Raw genomic sequence first — 22659 nt, 5'->3', positions numbered from 1 at the left:
GGCCAAACTTGGAAAGGCAGGCTCAGACTGCAACACTCATTGGTCTTAACATCTCCTGAGTCTGAAAGGAAAAGCAGTTGGCAGCAAAGGAAATTTAGTTTTGGCAAGTTGTAAAACAGGGAATTCAGAAGGGCCAGGACAGCAGATTGTGGGAGTGACTCTTGACTGTCCCGGCCTGAAGCTCAGTGAATGAGTCTGAGATCACCGAAAGGCAGCTCAAAACTTCTCAGCTGCTCTCGTTGGTAAAATCATGTGTTACACTTGAACACTGTGAGAAAAAGTTGAGGAAGCTGGTGCTTAAAGAGAGGGCAGAAGAGACTAAACAGAAGGAAGTGGACTAGTGAGAATAACCAGCAGAGGCACATGAGGATTCATTTAAGCAAGCTGCATAACATTTACAATAGGGGGAAATAATTCATCAATGCTTTTATGATAAATTGTTTTGGCCAACAACAAAATACATTTTTTTTTTTTTTTTAACAGAGACAGGATTTCACCATATTGGCCAGGCTGGTCTCAAACTCCTGACCTCATGATTCACCCATCTCGGCCTCCCAAACTGCATCATCAGGTCAAGAGACCAAGACCATCTTGGCCAACATGGTGAACCCCCAGTCTCAACTAAAAATACAAAAGTTAGCTGGACATGGTGGCACGTGCCTGTAATCCCAGCTACTCAGGAGGCTGCAAGAGAATCGCTTGAACCCAGGAGGTGGCGGTTGCAGTGAGCCGAGATCGCACCACTACACTCCAGCCTAGCGACAGAGACTCTATCTCAAAAATAAATAAATAAATAAATAAATAAAGAGCATTTTCCCAAAATTCTGAATGGGGTCAGCTCATACCACAGCTGTGTGGCTGGCCACGCTGCACTCCCTAGCTATTCCACACCACCAGAGATTATTTTTAAATTTCAAATCATTGTAAGGTTACTGTTAACCATTAAAGGACTAGCCTGTGGTTATAGTTCGGCCAATGGAACTGTAGAGTCTGTGATGAAAACCAGTTGCCATAACAGTGTTCCCATAGCAACCCTCTGGGGACTGGCGCTGGCTCTAGTGCTCTGGACAGCTGGAAGCTCTTGCATCAATATGCCGTGAGAAAGTGCTTTTCAGCTCAAGACTCCCAATCTGACACCATACCATAGATTGCTATGTGATAAAGTTATTCTTTAGGGGCTTCATGGGAGTGTACTGGGGAGGGAGGAGGCACAATCCATTCAGTTATGTTCTACTAGATATGCAGACAAAGGAAAGAGGCACAGTTCAGCTTAATGTTCCCTTTCATTCAAACTGCCCCACTTAGTTCTACCATCCTTCTGTGTTAAGACGCATTAACCTGGCGGAGCAGGGTGGCTGGGGGTGGGTGGTGGGGTTGTGAGGGCAGGCACATGTGGCTGAAAAGGAGCCAATGATATGAATCCCCAAATTCAAATCTATCAAAGATTTGGAAACATTAGTGTTTTCCAATCTGCTTTCTTTCTGAATATATTATTACTTTCTTTCCAACAAAAAGATGGTTGTACTTCTAAGTTATTTACCAAGACCAAACCCTGGAGTGCTCTAAAGTGCTGGAGTCGGTTAGGAAATTACCAGAAGACAGAGCTTAGCATTAAAAAGTCATGTTGCCATCAAGCCTGTTTCCTAGTCCTCTGAGTTTTCACTGAGTGCTCTGAGCCCACAGCAGATCACAAAGTTCCATTCTCAGTGACAGCTGCCTGCCTAGCTCTGGTCTCTCAGGACCACTGCCTTCTTCCTATGAGACCTGGACTGTCCTCTGTCTCTCTATGTGTCAATTATCTTTGGCCTCAGCTTTACTTTCCTAATTGTCCCCCAAAGACTGAAATCACAGCCACAACTTCCAGATTGCTGCAGGCTCTGTGTTGCAACACTGAGACAAATACTGCTCTGTCTTTGCAGCTGGCGATGATACGCCTAGGAAATGCACTGTTTACTGCTGAGGGGAACTCAGTGTTTTGTTAAATTTGAATTCTGAGACAACCCTTATGGATAGGAGTCTGGGGAGGAAGAAAGGGAGAAATATATTTATCTAAGGACTGTGGCTGATTTTAAAAGGTATGTCTTTATGATTTTATAAACAACTACAGAGAGAAATATGTAGTATCTGCTGAACCAAATTTTCACGATTTGAAAATTGGGGAAGGGCATTTTTCTATATATCCTCATGTTGTTTGCAGTCATCTGAAGATCTTAAATTTCAGGGAAATGGAAATTTCTCTGAGTTTCCCTCCCTGGCAGCCCCAAATGGTCAGTCACAGCCCAGCCCTGTGGAACAGATTCCTTTTTTTCCCCAAACCATCTAACCACACTGACCAATTTTAGGAGGTACTGGTGTCACATGACAGTTTCCTCTTTATGTGGAATATTAACAGCAAAACAGAAGATAACAAGAAATTAATGGACTATCCTACTGGGACCTGATGGTGAATACAGAAAAAGTAACTTGAGGAGTATTCATTCAACAACACTTATAAATAGGTCCTACATAAGACCCCAAGATGAAACTCTAGATTGCTGTCCTATTATGAAAGTCTGTCTCTCACTTGTGCTGGTTAAGTTCCACTAAGCTCTGATTTAATCACAAGAAAACATTTCCAAATGGGGGAGTGGGAGGTAGGGAATCCCAATTCAATTCCAGACAGTGGACCTCAGCCACCACCATGCATGTAACCAGCAGAAACGATCCTGTCTAGGCACAGCAGAAGACCACAAGTGGCCAAAACTGGCTTTTGAACCTTCCCAAGAGGGGCCAGAATAGGCCACTGTGAATCTACATCCACCTACTTGGTGACATGCAGCTCCCACCACATCCTTGGCCCTTCTAGATGCAGAACTGGCTGAAAGCAGGAGCAGCCACAGGGCTCAGATACAGTAAATACTTCGTGAAATTTCCATGATTACTGCTGTTGCAGCTGACACTAGGATGATTACTGTTATTGTTATGTGAGCACACAGCACCCCTAAACACAGGGCTCTTGACAGGGACTTTGGCTCCCCTCTAAAGACAACAATGATACAACAACTAATATTGATGAGCTCTTATCTGCCAGTGTGCTAAGCATTCCACTTGAGCACAACAGTGAGGCTGTGAAGCATGGACTATTATTATTAACTACCATTGAAGATGAGAAAGCTGAGGCTTAGAAAGATCCAGCTGCTTGCCAAAGTCATACAGTGAGCAGGTGCTGAGCTGAGACCTGAAGCTGGACGTTCTGCCTTCGGAGCCCTCGCCCTTACCACTATCCAGCGCCCCCCACCTGCTCCAGCAGCATCCGCTCACCCATGCTGCCACATGAACAGAGGCCTCTCAGGTTCTAAAGCACAGTGACGGGTCACAATGATCTGAGTATGACACTGTGCAACATTAGAAGGAGCCCTCACTGTGGAAAACCAAGGCCAGGACAGACTCTCAGGTGGGGAAATCAGTACCTGCACCTTCCTCGTCTGTTGACAGGTGTGGCTGGGAACACAGTCTGCCTGGGTCTACTGACCTCATCACAATTTCCCCACTCTCCCAGGCGTCACAAACCACTGTCCCACCTTAACCTCGATGCACTGTTGTTACTTTGTTCTGAACTTAGTTTGGTATGATACGCCATCTTTGTTTCTTCACACTTCTATTTCCTGTTAATTGTATCTGCCCTGAGAGATGACAAATAATAAAATTTAAAGTTCTTAGAAGATAAAAGCAAGCTTGGAAATGCAAGAAAATAACATTCGAGTTGTACCAGTAATATTATTTACATTCAAATTCTATCGCAAGACGGCAAAAGTTCAGCAACATTTAAAGACTATGAAGTTTCATTCAATGGTCCCATGTTTTTGAAATATATAAAAATATTTTATATAAATACTACATAAAAGACAATATGCAAATTATAGTATTTTACTGAAATAATCAAGTCCATCCTCAAATGTTTCTTTTTAATCATCTAATCACAACTTTCAGATCAACTGAAAAAAGGGTCATTTTAAACCCCCTTCTGTTGTCTACGGATTTAAATTGTTATAGAAAGTCTTTAAAACTTAATTTTGGGCTAATTAAAATGAAGGCAAGAAAGAAAAATCAGCTCGTGGTCAGATACGTTACGAAGACCAACACAGTTCCGAAAACCAATCAAGGGTGACATCAGGTAGAACTCAGAGACTGGAAACTCCAGTTTTCTTCTTTCCTCATTCCTGTTGGTGATTCCGAAAGTCCACAGCCAGCTTCTGTAAGTTTCTTACTGTTATTTACACACCATACACACATCTCACAGTGCATTGTACTCCACACATTTGGATGGATCGGTAGGAAAGTGTTTCTGGCAAATAGTCATTAACCTCTTCAATCCCTAAGAAAATGAAGAAAACAAAGGTTGGTTATGACATGGTTAAATTATTAACTGCCTTCTCTGAACTTGCATCAGTTTGTCAGGGTCCCCAGCACAACGCAGCAGACCCAAGCAATTTCACTCAGATGTATGCCTAGAGAAATGTTTTCTTGCTGTACACTTACAGATCCGCACAAGAATGTTCATCACATAACTGTTCCCAATAACAACCAAAAAATTGGAATCAACACAAATTTCCATCCATAGGAGGACATAGGAAAAAACTTTAGTGTGCTCACAAACGGGATGTCTTACAGCAGTAAGAATGAATCAACTCTAGCTACACCTAACAATTGGGCCTGTCTCAACCAGGTTCCAATAGAGAATTAAACTCACTGCCCAGCCTAAGGCATCCATTTAAATAATGAGGTAACTTCTCCCCTATGCATCTAAAACTTAGGAAACTATTTACATATCAGTTGGGAGGACTGAGAAAATACAGTGAAATTATTTTCTGTGTTCTGTGGTCAAGATGAGGAGCTCTGGCTAGGAAAGGCCAACACATGATGCTTAGAAGCAATGTTGAATGTAAAAAGCAGGTGGCATGAAGTGTTACTACCTTCAGTGTGATATCCTTTTCATAAAATTCAAAAACAAGTAAAAATGTATTGCTTAGAAATACACAGCTAACATGGTGGAATTCTTCTTCAAAAACATAGAAAATGACAAACATAAATGCAAGCTAACGGCTACTTCCGGAGTATGACGGGAAATAGTTTCAATGGTTTTCAGAATGTTCTAGTTCTTAAACTGGGAATAAGGCTTTTAGACATTCATTTTATTACTTCATAACTTGTGCCTTCTATGTTCTCTTTTGTATGTACTAAACATTACACAATAAAAACACTTTAATATGTCAGTAAGAACTGAGGACCACATGCCAAGTGTGACCTGGCCATTCTTGCAGAATTCACTAGAAGCAGTGACTGCATCGACTTTGTTCTGGGTCTTTGCAACTGTAACTATGACCCTTGGCTGTTTTTAGGCAACTACAATACACACACCTAATTCCCACTGATCTCACAAAATTCAAGGGCCTTCTGTCTCCTCAGCAGCCTGGCCAGTTCTCCAGTGTAAAACTTTATAGTGATTTTTTAAACTAATGACAACAACTATCACTATTCAATTTCATCCTGTTTCTTTCAACTCATCCTTCAGTCTGCAATCTTTTAAAATCCTTGGTTGACATTTAGCTTGAGTTATTCTTCTTAGCTTTCTCATCCACCACTCAGTAAACATGTTCGCTCAGTAAACACGTCTGCTAAGTCATTATCCAAATACTCAATACTCTTCGCAAACAGGCCAGGGCAAGGACAGAGACCTGAGACAGCCATGATCAAGCTCTCTCCAAAACAGTCCTGGAAAGAAGTCTATAACCAGCAATGAATCCTATTAACTGTGTAATCCATTAATGCACACATTTCTTTGTTTACAAGGAAAGACTTTGCCAAAGGTCTTACTGAAATCTATGTAACTTAACACTGTTAAGCTCAGTAAAATCACCAAAACAAACACCACCACAAACATCCCTGCAAAATCTCATTGGTCCCATAGTAAGCAGGCAACACAAATACTTATCACCATGGGTTATGTATCCGTAGAGTAAACCAACCCTGGCTAGAAAATATTTGGAAAAAAACCAGCAACAACAAAAAAGAACACAATAAAAAAAATACAAGTAAATACTGTATAATAACTATTTAAATAGCATTTACATTGTGTTAGATATTGTAAGTAATCTAAAGATGATTTAAGGTGTACAGGAGGACGTGTGTAGATTATATGAAAATACTACATCATTTTCTACCAGGGACTTGAGCATTCAGATTTCGGTATCTGCACAGTCCTGGAACCAACCCCTGGGGATGCAAAGGGACAACTGACGTACTTCTATGAATGGAGCCATAATCTAACAGATTCCACATCAGAGAAACAGGACTGTGAAGTATTTAAAGTACTTTGTGGATTCAAGGATTGCCCATATTATGTGATTTAGAAATTAGGGGTGTGGAGGGAGGTTATCTTTCAACTAATTTGCAAGAAGAAAGGCTTTTGTGCACGTGATTCACTTTGCTTATTTTGTTGTTGTTCCCTGTGTAATAAGGCATTTGCTTCGGGATAAAGACCATTCCTTCACATAGTCCAGCTTCTCCTGCTGTGAATTCTAATCATGTGCATGCGGAACTGTGATCAGTAGCCATGGAAATACAGGTGATAACACTAATTTGGCATCTGAAGGTTCCTGAAGGCATAGGTTAGAAGAAGGGCAAAGCCAGGCAAGAGAACACCCTGATGAAATACAAATAGCTTCGCTCAGCAGCAAAGAAAGGCAAGAACTGTTACGAGCAAGCAGAAGGCAAACTGATAATTTGCCTGGGAGGTGGTTTTCCCCACATTAGAAGAACTGGAATCTTAGGTGTATGTTCCTTGCAGAAGATGAGTGGGTGATGCCTATTTATACTCACTAAGCAGATTCTGTGATTTAAAAATATATACTAGTGCTCTGCCTGAGATCTTAGCTGCCAAAGGTTGTGAAACTCAATCGTTTGAGTCATAAGTAGTTACCACAGAGTACTATGATAAATTTTTGTCAACAGGTCTGAGAGTACATGGCACAGATATTTGAAGGTATGTCATCTCAGGACAGCATATGGTTATTTTCCATATGGAAACAAATCTTTTCAATTGGACCCCTCAGGATTTCAGTTCAAATTGCTTAAGGATGCTTAAGCCAGTAGAACAAAAAGCTGCTTACCTTAGCTTATGGCAAATGGCTTAAAAACTAGTGGTATTTTTAATTGGTTTATTTTTATAAAGCAATACCTTTCTCTAATAAATGTTTATTCAGTGCCTACTATATACACTGTTCTAGGCTCTGGGAATAAAGTAGAGAACAAGTCAGAAAAAAATCCCACCCTCCTGAAATTATATTGTAATAAGGGAAGACACAAGAAACAAGATAAACTCATAGAAAACAAAAAATATGTTCAACGATGCTAATTGCTTTGGAGAAAATAAAGCAGCGAAATGGGGTGTGTGGACATGTGGGGCAACCTGAAGGACTCTGGCTTGGACTCTGTATACTAGGAAGCCACTGCAGAGCTCTGAACAAGAGAGCAATATGTACGATCTGACAGTGTCTGAACTCAATCAGTCTGGGGACTGCTGCTAAGAAATTGGAGAGGGGCAAGAAGAGAAGCTCAGGGACCAGAGAGAAGACACTGGAATAATCCAGATGAGAGATGGTGGCTGGACCCAGTGGCAGCAGGGAAGGTGGTGAGAAGGGATCGGGCTCCAGACATACTTTGCATATAGAACCATCAACCTTTGACATGGACAGGATATGGGCTGTGACAGGAAGAAAAAAGTCAAAGATAATTCAGGGTTTTGTGTGTTGAGATAAAAAAAAAAATCATACAATGCTTATATCAAATAGTAACAGTCCTCTACCTCACTCTTCCCAAATCCTAATTCCAGCTCTCCAGAGGCAACCCTTTTCAAACCTTTTAAGTAGTTCCTCTGGCTTTACTGCCATATTTCTAAATACTATACTGGCAGTGCTTGGTTTTTCTGTCTCAGATGCTAGTAACATCTCCTGACTTCCTACTGTGAAGCAGAGGATCTCACTCTTACACTGCCCACTGGCGTCACAGATACACACACACGCCGAAAAAGCACTTTCTCCTTCACACTCCCAAACCACAATTCTTAGTGAAATCAATACTCAAGGTTTACCTTAGAAAGGCTACACAAATGTCATTCAAAACAAAGCTACATAACATATATGCTAATGACCTCCCCTTTCATACTTTTTTTTTTTTGCTTTTCTAATCCATTCTCCAACATGAGACGACTCTCGCATGCCCAAACATCACTCAGGACATGATCAGACACACCAGGGAATATAACCTCTTCCCTTTCTTCCTGGAGTCCTTCATCCATCTACTCTAACCTGGACCCACTTGTACTGCTACGATCCTGGAGCATGGCATCCCTGCACCTCCAACCTGGGGATTCCTCTCACCTTGCTCTGTGGTGGATCTCAGCTCTTGGATCTCTGTTTGGGTGGAGGACATCCTCAGGTTGAGTCAAGACTGCCCATGATCCAATCCCAATTCTACTACTGACCAGCCATGTGACCTTGAGAACTCACTTCGCTATGCCTGTTTCCTGACTTACAAAACAGGGAAATGTTAGTGTCCATCTCATTTTGCTGCTGTAAAGTACTGAAGGGAAGCAGAGAGTGAGCACTACACAAGTGTCAGCTATGACAATAAGGACTGCAGAGAATGTGTGCATGTGAGATGTCATTAGCCTATATTTACCCTTCACCTGATGTTTCAGACAGAAAAAGAATTCTGAGTTGGACATTTTTTCCCTAGCTATTGCAAAGGTACATGCTCTACTGTCCTCTAGCTTCTAGTACTATCAGCAAGAAGTACGACAGTATTTTAATTCCTGCACCTTTGTAAGTGACCTTTTCCCTGAAGCATTTGAAATCTTATCTTTAGCCTTGGCCTTCCAACACTGCATTCTTTTGTGCCCTGATGTGAACTCTTCCTATTCATTTGCTCTGTGTTAAGTGAATTCTTCTTTTAATTCTATAAACTCGTGTCCTTCAGGTCTGGGAAGTTTTCTTGCATTAATTCTTTATTTTCTATCTTCCCATGTCTACTGGAATAGCTACAAAAAAACTGACTCACATTTTATCTTTTCTGCTTTTCAAATTTCCTCAACTTTATCTTCTAACCCGCTAATGTAATCATTAAATTTCTGCTATGTTTAAGAGTTCATTTTGATTCTCAAACTTTTTTTGTAGTCTAACGTTCTTATTTCATGGCTACAACCTTACCTAAGATTTTCTGTAGCTGAGACAGGGCCTCGCTTTGTCACCCAGGCTGGAGTACAGTGGCACAATCCTAGCTCAATGCAGCCTCAAACTCCTCAGCTCAAGCAATCCTCCTACCTCGGCCTCTCAAGTAGCTGAGACTAAAGACATGCCCAGCTAACTTTTTTATTTTTTGTAGAGAAGGGATCTATTTTGTCCAGCATGGTCTAGAACTCCTGGTCTCAAGTACTCCTTCCACCTCAACCTCCCTAGGTTGTGAGATTGCAGGCATGAGCCACCACTGCTGGCCTCTAAGGATATTATCATTCTCATTGAAGTTTTTTCTATTCTTTATCATTCTGTTTCTCTGAAGGTCTTTTTTGCTCTGTTTTGGTCTCAGTCTTAATGTTGGAGATTTTCTTCAAATGTCTGATGAATCTTAGGTGAATATTCATGCTGATGAGTAAGGCACTACACAGCTGAATAGAAAACCTCCCTGAATGGGTGGGGCTTGTCCACAGGACTGCATTTTCAGTTGACAGGGCAGCAAGATGGTTTTTTTACTGAAGGAACACTAAGTGTTAGTAACTTAGATCCTTTCTCTTGGGTCAGTTTCACAGAGCAGAATTCTCCAACTTCTTACCTGGTAAGTAAAACCCTGGCTGCCAGCATCAGAGGAATCTATAAACTAAAGGTCTCATCAATATGACAGACTTCCACTTAATTTTTCTGTTTTCAGTGTGGCATCCCACCCTTCCTGAGAAGTACACATCTGTCCAAAAGCAAACCTATTTTCTGCTAGAGTGGGAGGAGGGCAGGGACCCCAATTGGACAGGGAACCTCTGGACTACTTATCCTAATTCTCAGCCACTCCCTATTTTCAGCCTCCTCCCATGGCCTGGCCTTTGAGAAGTACCTACTATTCCCCCAACGTCCAAAGCTTTTCTAGTGTCTACAGTGGAAACTGATGGGTTCCTTAATGACTGCCTCCCACACAGTATTTAGCTATGTTGATTTTTCAAACATCAATATGTTTATAGGAAAATGTTCTGCATTTAAAAGTCTAATTGGTGAGGCCAGGTACCGTGGCTCATGCCTGTAATCCCAGCACTCTGGGAGGCCGAGGTGGGCAGATCACTTGAGGTCAGGAGTTCAATATCAGCCTGGCCAACACGGCAAAACCCTGTCCCTATAAAGATACAAAAACAATTAGCCAGACATAGCGGCACACACCCTGCTACTCAGGAAGCTGAGGCACAGTAAGTGTTTGAACCTGGGAGGTGGAAGTTGCAGTGAACCAAGATCATGCCACTGCACTCCAGCCTGGGCGATAGAATGAGACCCTGTCTCAAATAAATAAATAAATCTTAACCATTTTTATATGATGGGCGAACTGTATACATAAAAATGGTTAAGATGGGAAATTTTATGTTATGTATGTCACAATTTTTAAGTCTAAATGGAAGTAATATAGAATGTTCCAGACATGATATAAAAATATCAGATACAGACATACTTTGGTGTATCACAGCATGTGATACAGGATATATCCTGGATAATGAGAGTTGTTTATACCCAGAGAAATCAATGAACCATTAAAACCACCAACCTGCATCCACTAAAAAGATTAGCAATTTGTTATTGCAGAAAACAAAAACTTTTTAAAACAAACCGAACTGCAATCACAGTTCTTTGCCTAGATTTGCGTTTTTTTTAAATGGAGTTTTGCTCTTGTTGTCCAGGCTAGAGTACAACAGCACGATCTAGGCTCACTACAACCTCTGCCTCCCAGATCCAAGTGATTCTCCTGCCTCAGCCTCGCCAGTAGCTGGGACTACAGGCATGTGCCACCATGCCCAGCTAATTTTGTATTTTTAGTAGAGACCAGGTTTCTTCATGTTGATCAGGCTGGTCTCGAACACCCAACCTCAGGTGATCCGCCCACCTCGGCCTCCCAAAGTGCTGGGATTATAGGCGTGAGCCACCATGCATGGCGTAGATTTGCCTTTTTAATATATCATCAGAACTTGAGGAAAATATTTTGTTTATAAATAATCTTTATATTGGCATATAAAGAGATTCTATTAAATCAATTATTTCTGTATTTTTTGCTAGTCTACACTATGAAACAAAGCCTTAAAGAGGAAAGCACAGATCCAATTAGTGGTGCATCCTAAAAATGTGAATGAGGAGTAAGATGAGTGACATTTTCCACCCAGCTATTTAAAATTCTGTCATAAACTGCAAAAGTTCTAATACAGTAATGAATTAACATGCAATACTTCAGTTAAAAACTAATCCTAGGCTGGGTGCGGTAGCTCACACCTCTAATCCCAGCACTTTGGGAGGCTGAGGCGGGTGGATCACGAGGTCAAGAGATCGAGACCATCCTGGTCAACAAGGTGAAACCCTGTCACTACTTAAAATACAAAAAAATTAGCTGGGCATGGTGGCGCACGCCTGTAGTCCCAGCTACTCGGGAGGCTGAGGCAGGAGAATTGCTTGAACCCAGAAGGCAGAGGTTGTGGTGAGCTGAGATTGAGCCATTGCACTCCAGTCTGGGTAACAACAGCGAAACTCTGTCTCAAAAAAAAAAAAAAATTAATCTTAACTTCATACTCTAGGAATGCTCTTTTGACCTGAGATGTGATGCTCAAAAAATGTGTACTTAATAAGTACATTTCTATCATTTCAACCAAGATCTGTAGTCATGCATTAAAAGGCCAATACTTCAAATACTGCTTAAAGGAACTCTCTTCACACAAGTATATTGTTAAAATTGAATTAATCCAAACAAGTCATTCTAGACTTTCAAATCACTGATCTGGGTTCAGCCACCAGGGATGATGGCAGACGAAGGCAACTGCACGCTGGTTCTAATGAGAAGCCCCACCGTAAGTAATAAACATACAAAAACTTCAGTATCTGAAGGACTTATCAAAAAACTAAAGAAAACAGCTTGGGACTAACTCAAACCGCCTGCATAATTCATGGTAAGAAACAGTCTGCTGTTCTTTTTACTTAATCTGTATTTTCGTTTTCTATAGGATAACAAGTTTCCGTTGCAAAGGTTCATTTCACAGAAAGTAACACCAAATTACAAACAACAATTCAAAAATTAAGGAAAAACATACTTCAAAAGACTAATTTGAGGGACGATTTCACTTATGTACCAGGCTTTCACAATGGAGACTGGTCTGGCTTTTTCTAACCATGTGGCTGAGAAACCTAAGATTTAACACCCTAAAGTAAAATGCCTCTTTCCCATCAACTAAGCTGCCAGCTAGAAGCAGCATGGCCCAGTTTAAATTAGCATTCCCCCAAATCTGTTTCCAAAACACACTAATGTTCCATGATATTAAAAGGTACTACTATGTAAAACATACATACTAGCAGTATGTTTTTCTAAAAATGTACTCTCTTAATATGCCAGGAAGAGTAAATGGGTAGACAGCTGCCATCATGCAACAACTTGCCACTTGCCTTTAAGAAATGGCTTCTCATAGGCAAGAATGCCAGGCTGTGGCATGAAGCCACTTGACCCACAAGTATATGACATACATTATAGCACTGAGACATGGGAGAATTTACAAGCAGTTATGATACTGTGTGTGCAACATACGGATAAAGCTGTGATCACTATTGCAGTAATGAATGTTTCTGTTTTATCAGTTTTGGTAACATGTGAACACATCACAAATTCACAAATGTTCCAGGGCCAAATAAATTTGGAAAATGCTAGTATAGATTATGCCAAAACCTGAAATATGGATTGAAATAATTGACATAAAATATTGGAATGATATCTTTACTAGAAAATTTATAAACTTTAGCTTACTGAAAACAACTTGCCAGAGAACAATATTATAGGACATTTACCTATTGTAATAGCAAAAGCTTAAGATAAATTATTTAGAAGATTACTATTCCTTAATCTTCTAGCCTCCAAAGGAATCTGTAACACAGTACACAGATCAATTCATCTACACGTATCAAGGAGGACACCAGCAGTCGAACTGGATACTGTGATGGTGGTAGTTTTGAGGATGTTACAAAGGAGTAGGCAGGACTTAGGACCAACAAGACACAGCAGGGCATCCTGGCACTGGCAATCCTTGGAAGCTGTGGCTACCCAAGTTCTGCAGGCAAGGGAGGAGAGTGGCCACTGGAACCCAGGGAGGGTAGCTGTATGGAGACAGCCCCCAAGAGAAGCGATGGCCTCGGGCAGAGGGGTGCAGTCACCCTAGGGACCTCTGTAGGAAGGAAGTCAGGAAAATAAATACCCTAAACTCATTCTCCTCCAACCTATAAAATGCTTTCCAGTTTTCTCAGCCTCTGCTCCAGTCAGAAGTCACAGGGCCAGGGTGCCTATGAGTGTCGTCGATAAGTCACGTCTGGAGGGAACACAGTGAGGAAGGGTGAGAGTGTTCCGGCAGGGTGATAGCTCTCTGACGTGCATTTCACCTCAGCTTTTTCTCCTGTCTACCTTCCTTCCCTTCTTTTTGACAAATAAAGAGTACCCAAGATGTGAACCTCTTCAAGAGCTATCTGGGAATTACTGAATTATAAAGTCTGTAAATAATCATGAGTTTCCTATCATCTATATAAAAGAAGCTTCACCCAAAGTCTGGACCAGTGGTTACATCTCTATTTGGAAGAATGAACAAAGGCCTTAAAGCTACCACCACCAATTTCCATCTAACCCTAGACTCGAACCAAGCTAATAAGCTATAGAACTTTTCTTTGATCTGCCTGGAGAGAACCCTCCCTGTGGAGAACCCTCCCTGTGGTAGATTTAAATTTTGTGAGAAATATAACACTTCAAACAGCTTTCATTGTTTAAATTCTACAGAAGTTTGCATAAAACCAAAAGATGAAATCTATGTTCCAGTAAAACAGCCCCTTGAATTATTTTCTAAATTTCATGAAACCTCTTTTTCACCAGTATTTCTAAATAAAAGAAAAATTATCCCACACATTACAAGTTTCCATTTACGTGATGTCCAAGAACAGGCAAAACTAACCCATAATGGTATGTGTTAGAATAATGGTTACGTCTGATAGGAGGAGGACTCAGGTTGGGAACAGGCACCAAGGAATCTGCTGGAAATGTTCTAACTCTAGGTCTTGTTTATAGCTTGATATACATGACATGTAATCAAGAATCACTGGGCTACATAATTAAGGTTAGTATACTTCAAGCACTACCGTGTTTGTTGAGGCATTTTAAACTGCAATTTAAAAAGAAATACTGGCCGGGCACGGTGGCTCAAGCCTGTAATCCCAGCACTTTGGGAGGCCGAGGCGGGTGGATCACGAGGTCAAGAAATCGAGACCATCCTGGTCAACATGGTGAAACCCCGTCTCTACTAAAAATACAAAAAATTAGCTGGGCATGGTGGCTCATGCCTGTAATCCCAGCTACTCAGGAGGCTGAGGCAGGAGAATTGCCTGAACCCAGGAGGCGGAGGTTGTGGTGAGCCGAGATCACACCATTGCACTCCAGCCTGGGTAACAAGAGCAAAACTCTGTCTCAAAAAAAAAAAAAAGAAATATTAAATGATTTCACATTTTCACATTTACCAGCCAATATCTTAATGTAAAAAAGGTTTGGGTTTACACGTGTACTAGGGGGCAGCAAACTGTGGTTCTCAGGCCACTTGCCTGTTTTCTACATTGTTTTACTGGATCACAGCTACTGGCTGCTTTCGTGCTATAGCTGCATGGGTTAGTAGTTGAAGACGGCAAGAAATATAACACCCAAGATATTCACTATCTGATCCTTTAAGAAAAATTCTGCCAACTCGACTTAAACTTCACATAATAAATTGTCCTTTTTTTAGGAGAATTCAAATCAACCTCATCCAGATACCAAAGTAACAACAGGAAGATTTTTTTAGACAGCTTAGTAAATTACTCAGTGAATTGCAACCAAGAATTTCACAAAACTCTAACAGGGTGGCTGCATTCTTCTGTTTGAGTTACACTATGAGTTTAAGACACAGATCATAAACTGGCATTCTGTTTAGCCTTACACAATGTTAATTTTTTTATAAATTTTATTCCTACCTTTTACAAATAGGAGAGTATGTTTTTTTCAAAAACCAAAATTTAACTTCTCATTAAAAAAATACATGGAAGATCCAGCAACACTGGAACCACATTCCTACAAGCTAACAATGAGCTCAACTGACTCTGTCAACAGAGACGCCAAGCATCACTGACGCTCAGTATCACTTCTGCATAATTCATTTCACTTACAGCACAGTTCAGAGGACAATAAAATGCTGCTGCTAGGTGCACCTATATAAAGAGTAGGAAATGGAAGACAGAAGGCCAGAGGTTTCTTTAACACTCAGCTCATTTGTTATCTTAGTGACTCTTGGGCACATGAGTTGAAACATGAGATTTAAGCAATGGCCTCCAGAGAAAACGGCAGAAAATGAGAGAGATCTGGCCAGAGGGGCCAAAAGGGCAATGGCTTATGCCTGCAGACATCAAGAGGTGAGTATCTTCCTCTATCTCCCACCTTGAGACAATTCTACCTATTAAAAAGCTTCTTAATATTTTTTTTGCAACTTGTGAGTCTAAAATTATTTCAAATTAAAGGTTTTCTGAAAAAGCTTTGTCTCACTGACTAAAAATCTGTCCAATTGTATAAAACAAGTTTAATCCTCTTCCATCAGAAAGTTATGCCATTATCTACAGCAGGAATTCCCCAATCCCTGAGCTGCAGACCGGTCCTGGTCCGTGGCCTGTTAGGACACGGCCACACAGCAGGAGGTGAGTAGCGGGTGAGTGGACTACCACCTGAGTTCCATCTCCTGTCACATCCATGGAGGCGTTAGATCCTCACAGGAGTGCAAACCCAACTGTGAACAGAACATGTGAGGGATCTAGGTTGCATGCTGCTTCTGAGAATCTAAAGCCTGATGATCTGGGGTGGAACAGTTTCATCCTGAAACCATCTCCAACCTCCCCAATCCATGGAAAAATTGTCTTCCATGAAACCAGTCCCTGGTGCCAAAAATGTCAAGGACTGCTGATCTACAACTTTTGTCCAGATTCTCACCGAGAGTCTCCTTTCTGGAGGACTAGAAAAAGAACTATTATTATCGCCTCTCTTGCTCTATCACATATTCATTCAATTAGCAAATATTTATTGAGCATTAGTCAGACACTGTTCTAGATTCTAGGGGTACAACAGTGAACTATGCTTTTGCCCTGCGGAACCTACACTAAGTTATTAGGTCTCATAATGCAGCATAAGCCATCAAAGCCTTCTGGACTTATGGCCATATCATACTACCAATTTTATTACACTAAATTTAGTCTACTAAATTTTCTTTTTTTATTTTTGACACGGTTTTGCTCTGCCACCCAGGCTGAAGTGCAGTGGCACAATCACAACTCACTGCGACCTTGAACTCCCAGGCTGAAGAGATCCTCTAGCTTCAACCTCTCAAGTAGCTGGGACTACAGGTACACACAACCATGGCTAGTTTTTATTTTTTGTAGAAATGGGGTCTCGCTATGTTGCCCAAGCTGGTCATAAACTCCTGGCCTCAGGTAATCCTCCCGTCTCAGCCTCTTGAAGTGTTAGGATTACAGGTGTGAGCCACCATGCCCAGCCTCTAATTTTTTTCTAAATCCACTGCCTAAATTATAAGCTTAAGCAAATGGGTTATGGATCCAATTTTCTGATGGTAATCCTTCCTTCCTACATAAGGTATATTTACTCTGTCCTTCTCTCTAGTCTGTCAAGAACTTCTACAACAGCAGTTTCTTTTTCACCTTAGCATACACTCTATCCCTTCTAATTTCTTAGAGTCTGCAAACCTGATAAACCTATCCTTCTGTATAGTCATCCAAGTCAATCCTTAGAAGTTGAATGGATAGCACTGAGGTCCCTAAGACCCCTGACATACATCTCTAGCATGACTCTAAGAGACATGAGTCCATTGTTTAATGCTCCATGGGTTCCCCCTCTCTCAATGAGCTATGAGCCCAACCCGAGTTGCCTTATCCACAAGAATATCATTGGGTCTACATCAAACCTTCCTAAATTTCAGATTCAGTATGCTCACCCATTTTTCTCTAATCACGTTGTGGGAAAAGAATTTTTTTTTAATGGGAGAACAGTTAAAAAGGAAGAACAGGTCACTACATAGCTTCCAAACTAAACTGGAATTCTTGAATAAATGCTAGGTATACATAAGAAAAAAAAAAAATCACTCTTTGGGGAAGTGAAAATCACATCACTGTTCATCAGAAATGTTATTTTTCAGACAATTGATTTAATCATATGAACTTTTATACACAATAGCTTTGGCCACAGTATAGATGAAAACAATTAGCAAATTTAATCCTTGGAATCTGTTTTCTGTTGTTAAAACCAAGTAACTTTTTTTTTTTTTTTTTTTTGAGACGGAGTCTCGCTCTTGCTACCCAGGCTGGAGTGCAATGGCACGATCTCGGCTCACCGCAACCTCCGCCTCCTGGGTTCAGGCAATTCTCCTGCCTCAGCCTCCTGAGTAGCTGGGATTACAGGCACGTGCCACTATGCCCAGCTAATTTTTTGTATCTTTAGTAGAGACGGGGTTTCACCACGTTGACCAGGATGGTCTCGATCTCTTGACCTCGTGATCCACCCGCCTCGGCCTCCCAAAGTGCCAGGACTACAGGCTTGAGCCACCGTGCCTGGCCAAAACCAAGTAACTTTTTTTCTCAACTAAAAGTTTGTGCCTTTAACACATTCACTGGGAGTTATTAAAAAATGGAAATGTGTTCGAATTTCTAGAGGCATATTTGAACTCTGTATATGGTTCACATGAGGGAGTCCAATTGAAAGTGTATTTTAAAATGCTAATCTATGTGACTAAGGCATAAAGCATGACACAAATTAGCATTCAGCACTTGGAAGTGAAATAAAAACAAAAAGATAATTCATGAATATGGTAATGACTATTCTCTGGCACAAAATCTAAAAGTGCTTTTACGCATTTTAAGTAAACTTCAAATTTTAAGTAAACTTCCACAGTATCAAGTTTTAGAACAATCATCCAGCAAGTCATTTTACAGACACAATCTCGGATTTATGACTATTTGGCAAACTGTATTATAGTTGATTTTCTCAATAAGGAGAAAAGTTTAGCCCAACCACAGTAACAAGTTTATGGGAGGCATGTATAACCTGGAGAAAACAAATCATCAACACTTCAGACCTATTCACATGACTGGAGAAGTATTGTTGTATGCTACTTAAAGATGGTTATACAGAGTAAAGCCAAGTCTTTCCTCTCCATACCTTTTTAATTCGGTAAATGTTAGATTACCTTGAAAGTAACAAAGCAGGGTTTATTGTAAAATACTCCTAAGTTTGTTATTCTTCACTACACTCCCAAACTTCTCTGATGAGCAACTTTTATTTGCTGACAGATACATCTTTTAAGGAAAAAAAAGGCAGCAAAGGGCAATCATTTTATATCAGCGCTAAGGTAACACTAAAGCACAACACTCACCCTGTCTTCCATCAAACGTGAAAGCTGAAAGGTTTTTACTTTATTCAGTGAAGGTGACTTCAATGCCAGTGCTTATCGAGAGGGGACTTCCATCCTATCATGCTATGTTCCATTTGCTTTAATTCTGTGCCTGCTTTCCAGACTTACAGAGTTTTTTGGGAATTAGAGAATATTCACTTCCAGGGCAATTCCTGGCCCTCCAAACTGCTTACCTGAATATATTTCCGCTGAGTTTCATCATTTAAAACATGTGCAACATGCTTGGAAAAAATCTTTTCTCTTCCAGTTCTGGCATGGATACCAACCATAGTGACACCGATGGGCCAAGGCGCATTTCCAATGGCCATCTGAAGATAAGCATCATTTGCCTAAAAGGAGCGTGTAAGAAGAAATCAGATAGGCAAAAAGTTGTATTGACCCAAATTCTTATTTCAAGTATTTCACAGTCCTTTATGATGTAATTTTCATCCACCTCTTGGGTACATTAAAAATATTACCATTACGGTTATGCAAACAAAAGAGATTAAAATATAGGGTAGCAGACTGCCCCACCCAGGACCACAAATGTCCATGGAAAAACAGAAGCCAAAGCTAGGTTGTGAGTAAAAAAAAGGCAAATGTTCCTTTGCAGCCTTTGTGTGCTGGAATCGATAACATTTCAGATCCGGAATGAGCAAGTAGGCACTTCCATGCACTGATGAAAATTCTAGCTTCGATCTCCTGCAGGCCCAGTCTTCTCCACAGGGGGTCATGTAGAAGACAGGGGCTAATGAGTTTTTCTTTGTCTAACCCAAAACAATATCCACTCCCTACACAGCACTGTGGCTCTCTGAAGGCAGTGGGGGCTCAGTATGCAGGGATGATCACACAGGGTCCATAACAGATGTGTAAACAAAGAGGAAACGCTGGCCCTCTAATCAAATAGCTGAAGGATGAGATCGCTCCACTTTGCCCCTCATCCAACCTCCCACCTGCCAAGAACCTTTAAAGAGCCACAAAAAGTGAAGACAGAAACCAAGGAAGACAAATGGCTCTTTTTCCTAACCAAACCTGGCTAGCTGTACGGAAAACAAAAAAATAAAATAAAAATAACAGAAAGCAAATAAATTCTAAAAGACCTCAAGGGCTAAGAGAAGTTTATAAAGCCAGGTCTCAAATAGATTTTAATTTAAAAAATCAGATACCTATGAGATTGATAGGTAGAGTTAATTTTTTTTAAATCAGATACTACAAATAGGGTAGCTAGAAGATCATTTTCTAGCCCGAAGATAAATCTGAACCTGTTCTGCTCGACAGATTTTAGAAAGCTTAATTTTTTTAAGGGCATATGTACATTTTTATCACTAATTTTCATGCATATAAATTTTAACATTAGATCTTAACTGATAAAAATTCCACTATTCAGTTTCCCCCAAATTCCAAAGAAACTGTCTAAAAAGGTTATTAAAGCTTCTTGGTTCTTTCTGTAGTTTATACAAAATAAGCTTACACTTGCACTTAGTTCTGATATGTGATCACGAGAAAAAGCTGTAAGAGGAGGGGCATCCATTGCAGCAGGCAGGTGATGTGAATTTTCTTCCTGCAGTGATGGTGACCTTATCTATCCATGCCAGTGCAATCATCCTTAGTAAGAATTATGCAACTGATAGAATCTAAGAAGCAAAATTACAATTGTAAGGCAAAAATATTTTCTTTGAGAAAACTGGCTGGCTCTTAAAAGCAGTAAAAATCACTGCAGGAACCTCATTAGCCTAAGGCTCTAATCAAGTAAATCATCCGGTCACTCAGGAATGCCAGCAGTCCCTTGTTCCGTGAGTGTACAGATACAGCACTGAAGCAATGTTATTCCCAGTTCCCTACTCCTCTGGCACTGGCACTGTGCTTGCTGCACTGAAATGCTCTACTCCTAGTGTCTTGGGAGGCACAGCCACAAGAAGCTTCCCTCCAACTCTGTCCTTTCTTCATGTCCACTCCTGGTGCACTGGGCCCTTCTCTTCTTGTTACCCGGTACCAACTGAGAGTCCTCCACTCATTCATTTCTAAACTCTACTGCAGGGAGCCCTGACACCAGCGCCCTTTCCCTCACCACCACCTCCCACAGCTCATTCAGGAGTAAAGACATGGGGCGAGGGAGGAAAGGCTTACCCTGCATGAGGTCTGCTACTGTCACAGCTGAAATGGGAGAAATGAGTCCTGGAAGCCTACTTGAATTGTTTCCCCATAGAAACAATCACGAACAGTGGTTAAATCCCACTGTACCATCGGTACAACTGTTCAGCTATATTACAGATTAAAGGGGCTTTTAGAACCATCCTGAGAAACTAATCTATACAATGCTTCTATGGAAAATTTGTTACAAGCCATAACCAGCCATTTACAAAACTTTGAAATTCAATCCCATTGGTCAAATGAACACTGCCTATATACAGTTCATGCTCCAAAGCACCTTCAGAGGGACTTTAAAAATGACTAAGAAAACAAAGTTGAGGTCTGTATTTTCTTAGTCAGGTTTGTTATTCAATGCCTAACAGTAAAGCTGGCAAATAAAATAGAAAATAAAACATTTTTTACTACTAACTCATCTCACATTTATTCTTAAATCTACTACGTAAAATCCTCCTACCCCAAATGAACATTATATTACGTACATAACCTAGATATACGTTTAACAATTTCAAAGAATAGCATGGGAATGTACCTTCACATATTCTCTCTGTAACATGAATTTAATAATATCCGTTATTGATTCTTTAATATCCGCAGGAAGATTCTGGAAAAAAAAAAGAATTTTGGAAGCTACTATGTATACTGAAAAAACAGACTACTGCATTTATTCCAAATCTATACTGTAGTTTTTAAGTCAGTTAAAAAAGGTATTTGCCAAGCAACCTCACCCTTTTCCGTAGCTTTCTGAAAAGCGGTCTGAGGTAGGACTCGGTCTGCTTCTGGGTAGCGCTGTTCAGTTTACCCTGCACACTGCGTTTCACATAATCTTCTCTGCCATTCAGTTCTTTAGCCCAAACGCCAAGAAGAAACTGTTGAAAGGATGGGTCAATTTAGACCACAATGCCACCCAGTGGTTCAGTAAAGTTAAACGCTCTCTAGCACACAAACACAGAATACAATCATCCTTAAAGTAAATGTCTTGATTAAAACGCCACCAAATGATACTGAATAAGGTAGTTCTGCTCATTCATCATGGTGATGCTAAGAAGCAGTACCTCTGGCAAGTCACCAACCTCCTAGTCTACATCTATTCCTAGCTCAAGATAATGTACTTCCCCAAAAAAGAACTATCAAGTTTCACAGTTAACTATTTGACAGGAAATAAACTTCTATTTGTATTTCTATTATATATATAAAATTCAACGTTACAAGTTCCAAGAAAGCTGTAGAGACCACAATTAAGTTTAAAACCCACTAAAGCACCTGACTAAAGGAGGAGGAAAAAGAGAAACAGAAACCATGACCCAGCATTCTCACCCCACCCATACCCCTAGAAAACCACCACAGTGCCCCTTGGGTTTAAATGTATAAATGGCACCCTTTCTAGAAGTAGGTAACAGAAAAGGCTGAGGAAGGTGTTCTACCCTAGTCATTGTCTACACATGTCCTAGAAAAGAGGAGGCCATCTTTCAAAGAGGAAATTCTAGTTCATACTACCTCCTATGCCCTATCTAGATAGTTCCATGCCATATTCTCAATATACTCAGTCTTGATGACTAGTATGTTGTATCTAAAATGTACGTACAAGAAAAAGCATTATTTGCATGCATATCTTAGTCTGAACACAGTTTGTGAATAAACTGTTCAGTTTATTCAGTTAAAATATTTGTGATTTGTTCAAACACCGTCTAAGACCACTAAACAGAGGAATGTTGAGAAGAAAGTTGGAATCAGCACGTCACGGCAAAAAT

At 40.5% G+C, this 22659-nt stretch overlaps 1 protein-coding gene across 12 annotated transcripts in view; it reads right to left on the bottom strand.

Annotated features, from left to right (window-relative positions):
• Window positions 1–3890: 3890 nt before the first annotated feature.
• The window catches only part of PRPF18 (pre-mRNA processing factor 18), a 78714-nt gene continuing 59945 nt past the window's right edge, over window positions 3891–22659 (bottom strand). For all 12 annotated transcript variants that reach the window (XM_035252824.3, XM_035252826.3, XM_035252825.3 and 9 more), the window contains 4 exons: window positions 21637–21777; window positions 21441–21512; window positions 18955–19110; window positions 3891–4354 (listed from right to left, as the gene is read on the bottom strand). In XM_035252824.3, the coding sequence (XP_035108715.1) occupies window positions 4274–4354; window positions 18955–19110; window positions 21441–21512; window positions 21637–21777 (450 nt within the window). In that variant the 3' untranslated portion in view covers window positions 3891–4273. The remainder of the gene's footprint in view (window positions 4355–18954; window positions 19111–21440; window positions 21513–21636; window positions 21778–22659) is intronic.

This window comes from Callithrix jacchus, chromosome 7 (genome assembly GCF_049354715.1).
Source record: "Callithrix jacchus isolate 240 chromosome 7, calJac240_pri, whole genome shotgun sequence".
Taxonomy (NCBI): Eukaryota; Metazoa; Chordata; class Mammalia; order Primates; family Cebidae; genus Callithrix; species Callithrix jacchus.
Note: the sequence above shows the minus strand (reverse complement) of the source record. Positions and strands in the feature narration are given on the sequence as shown.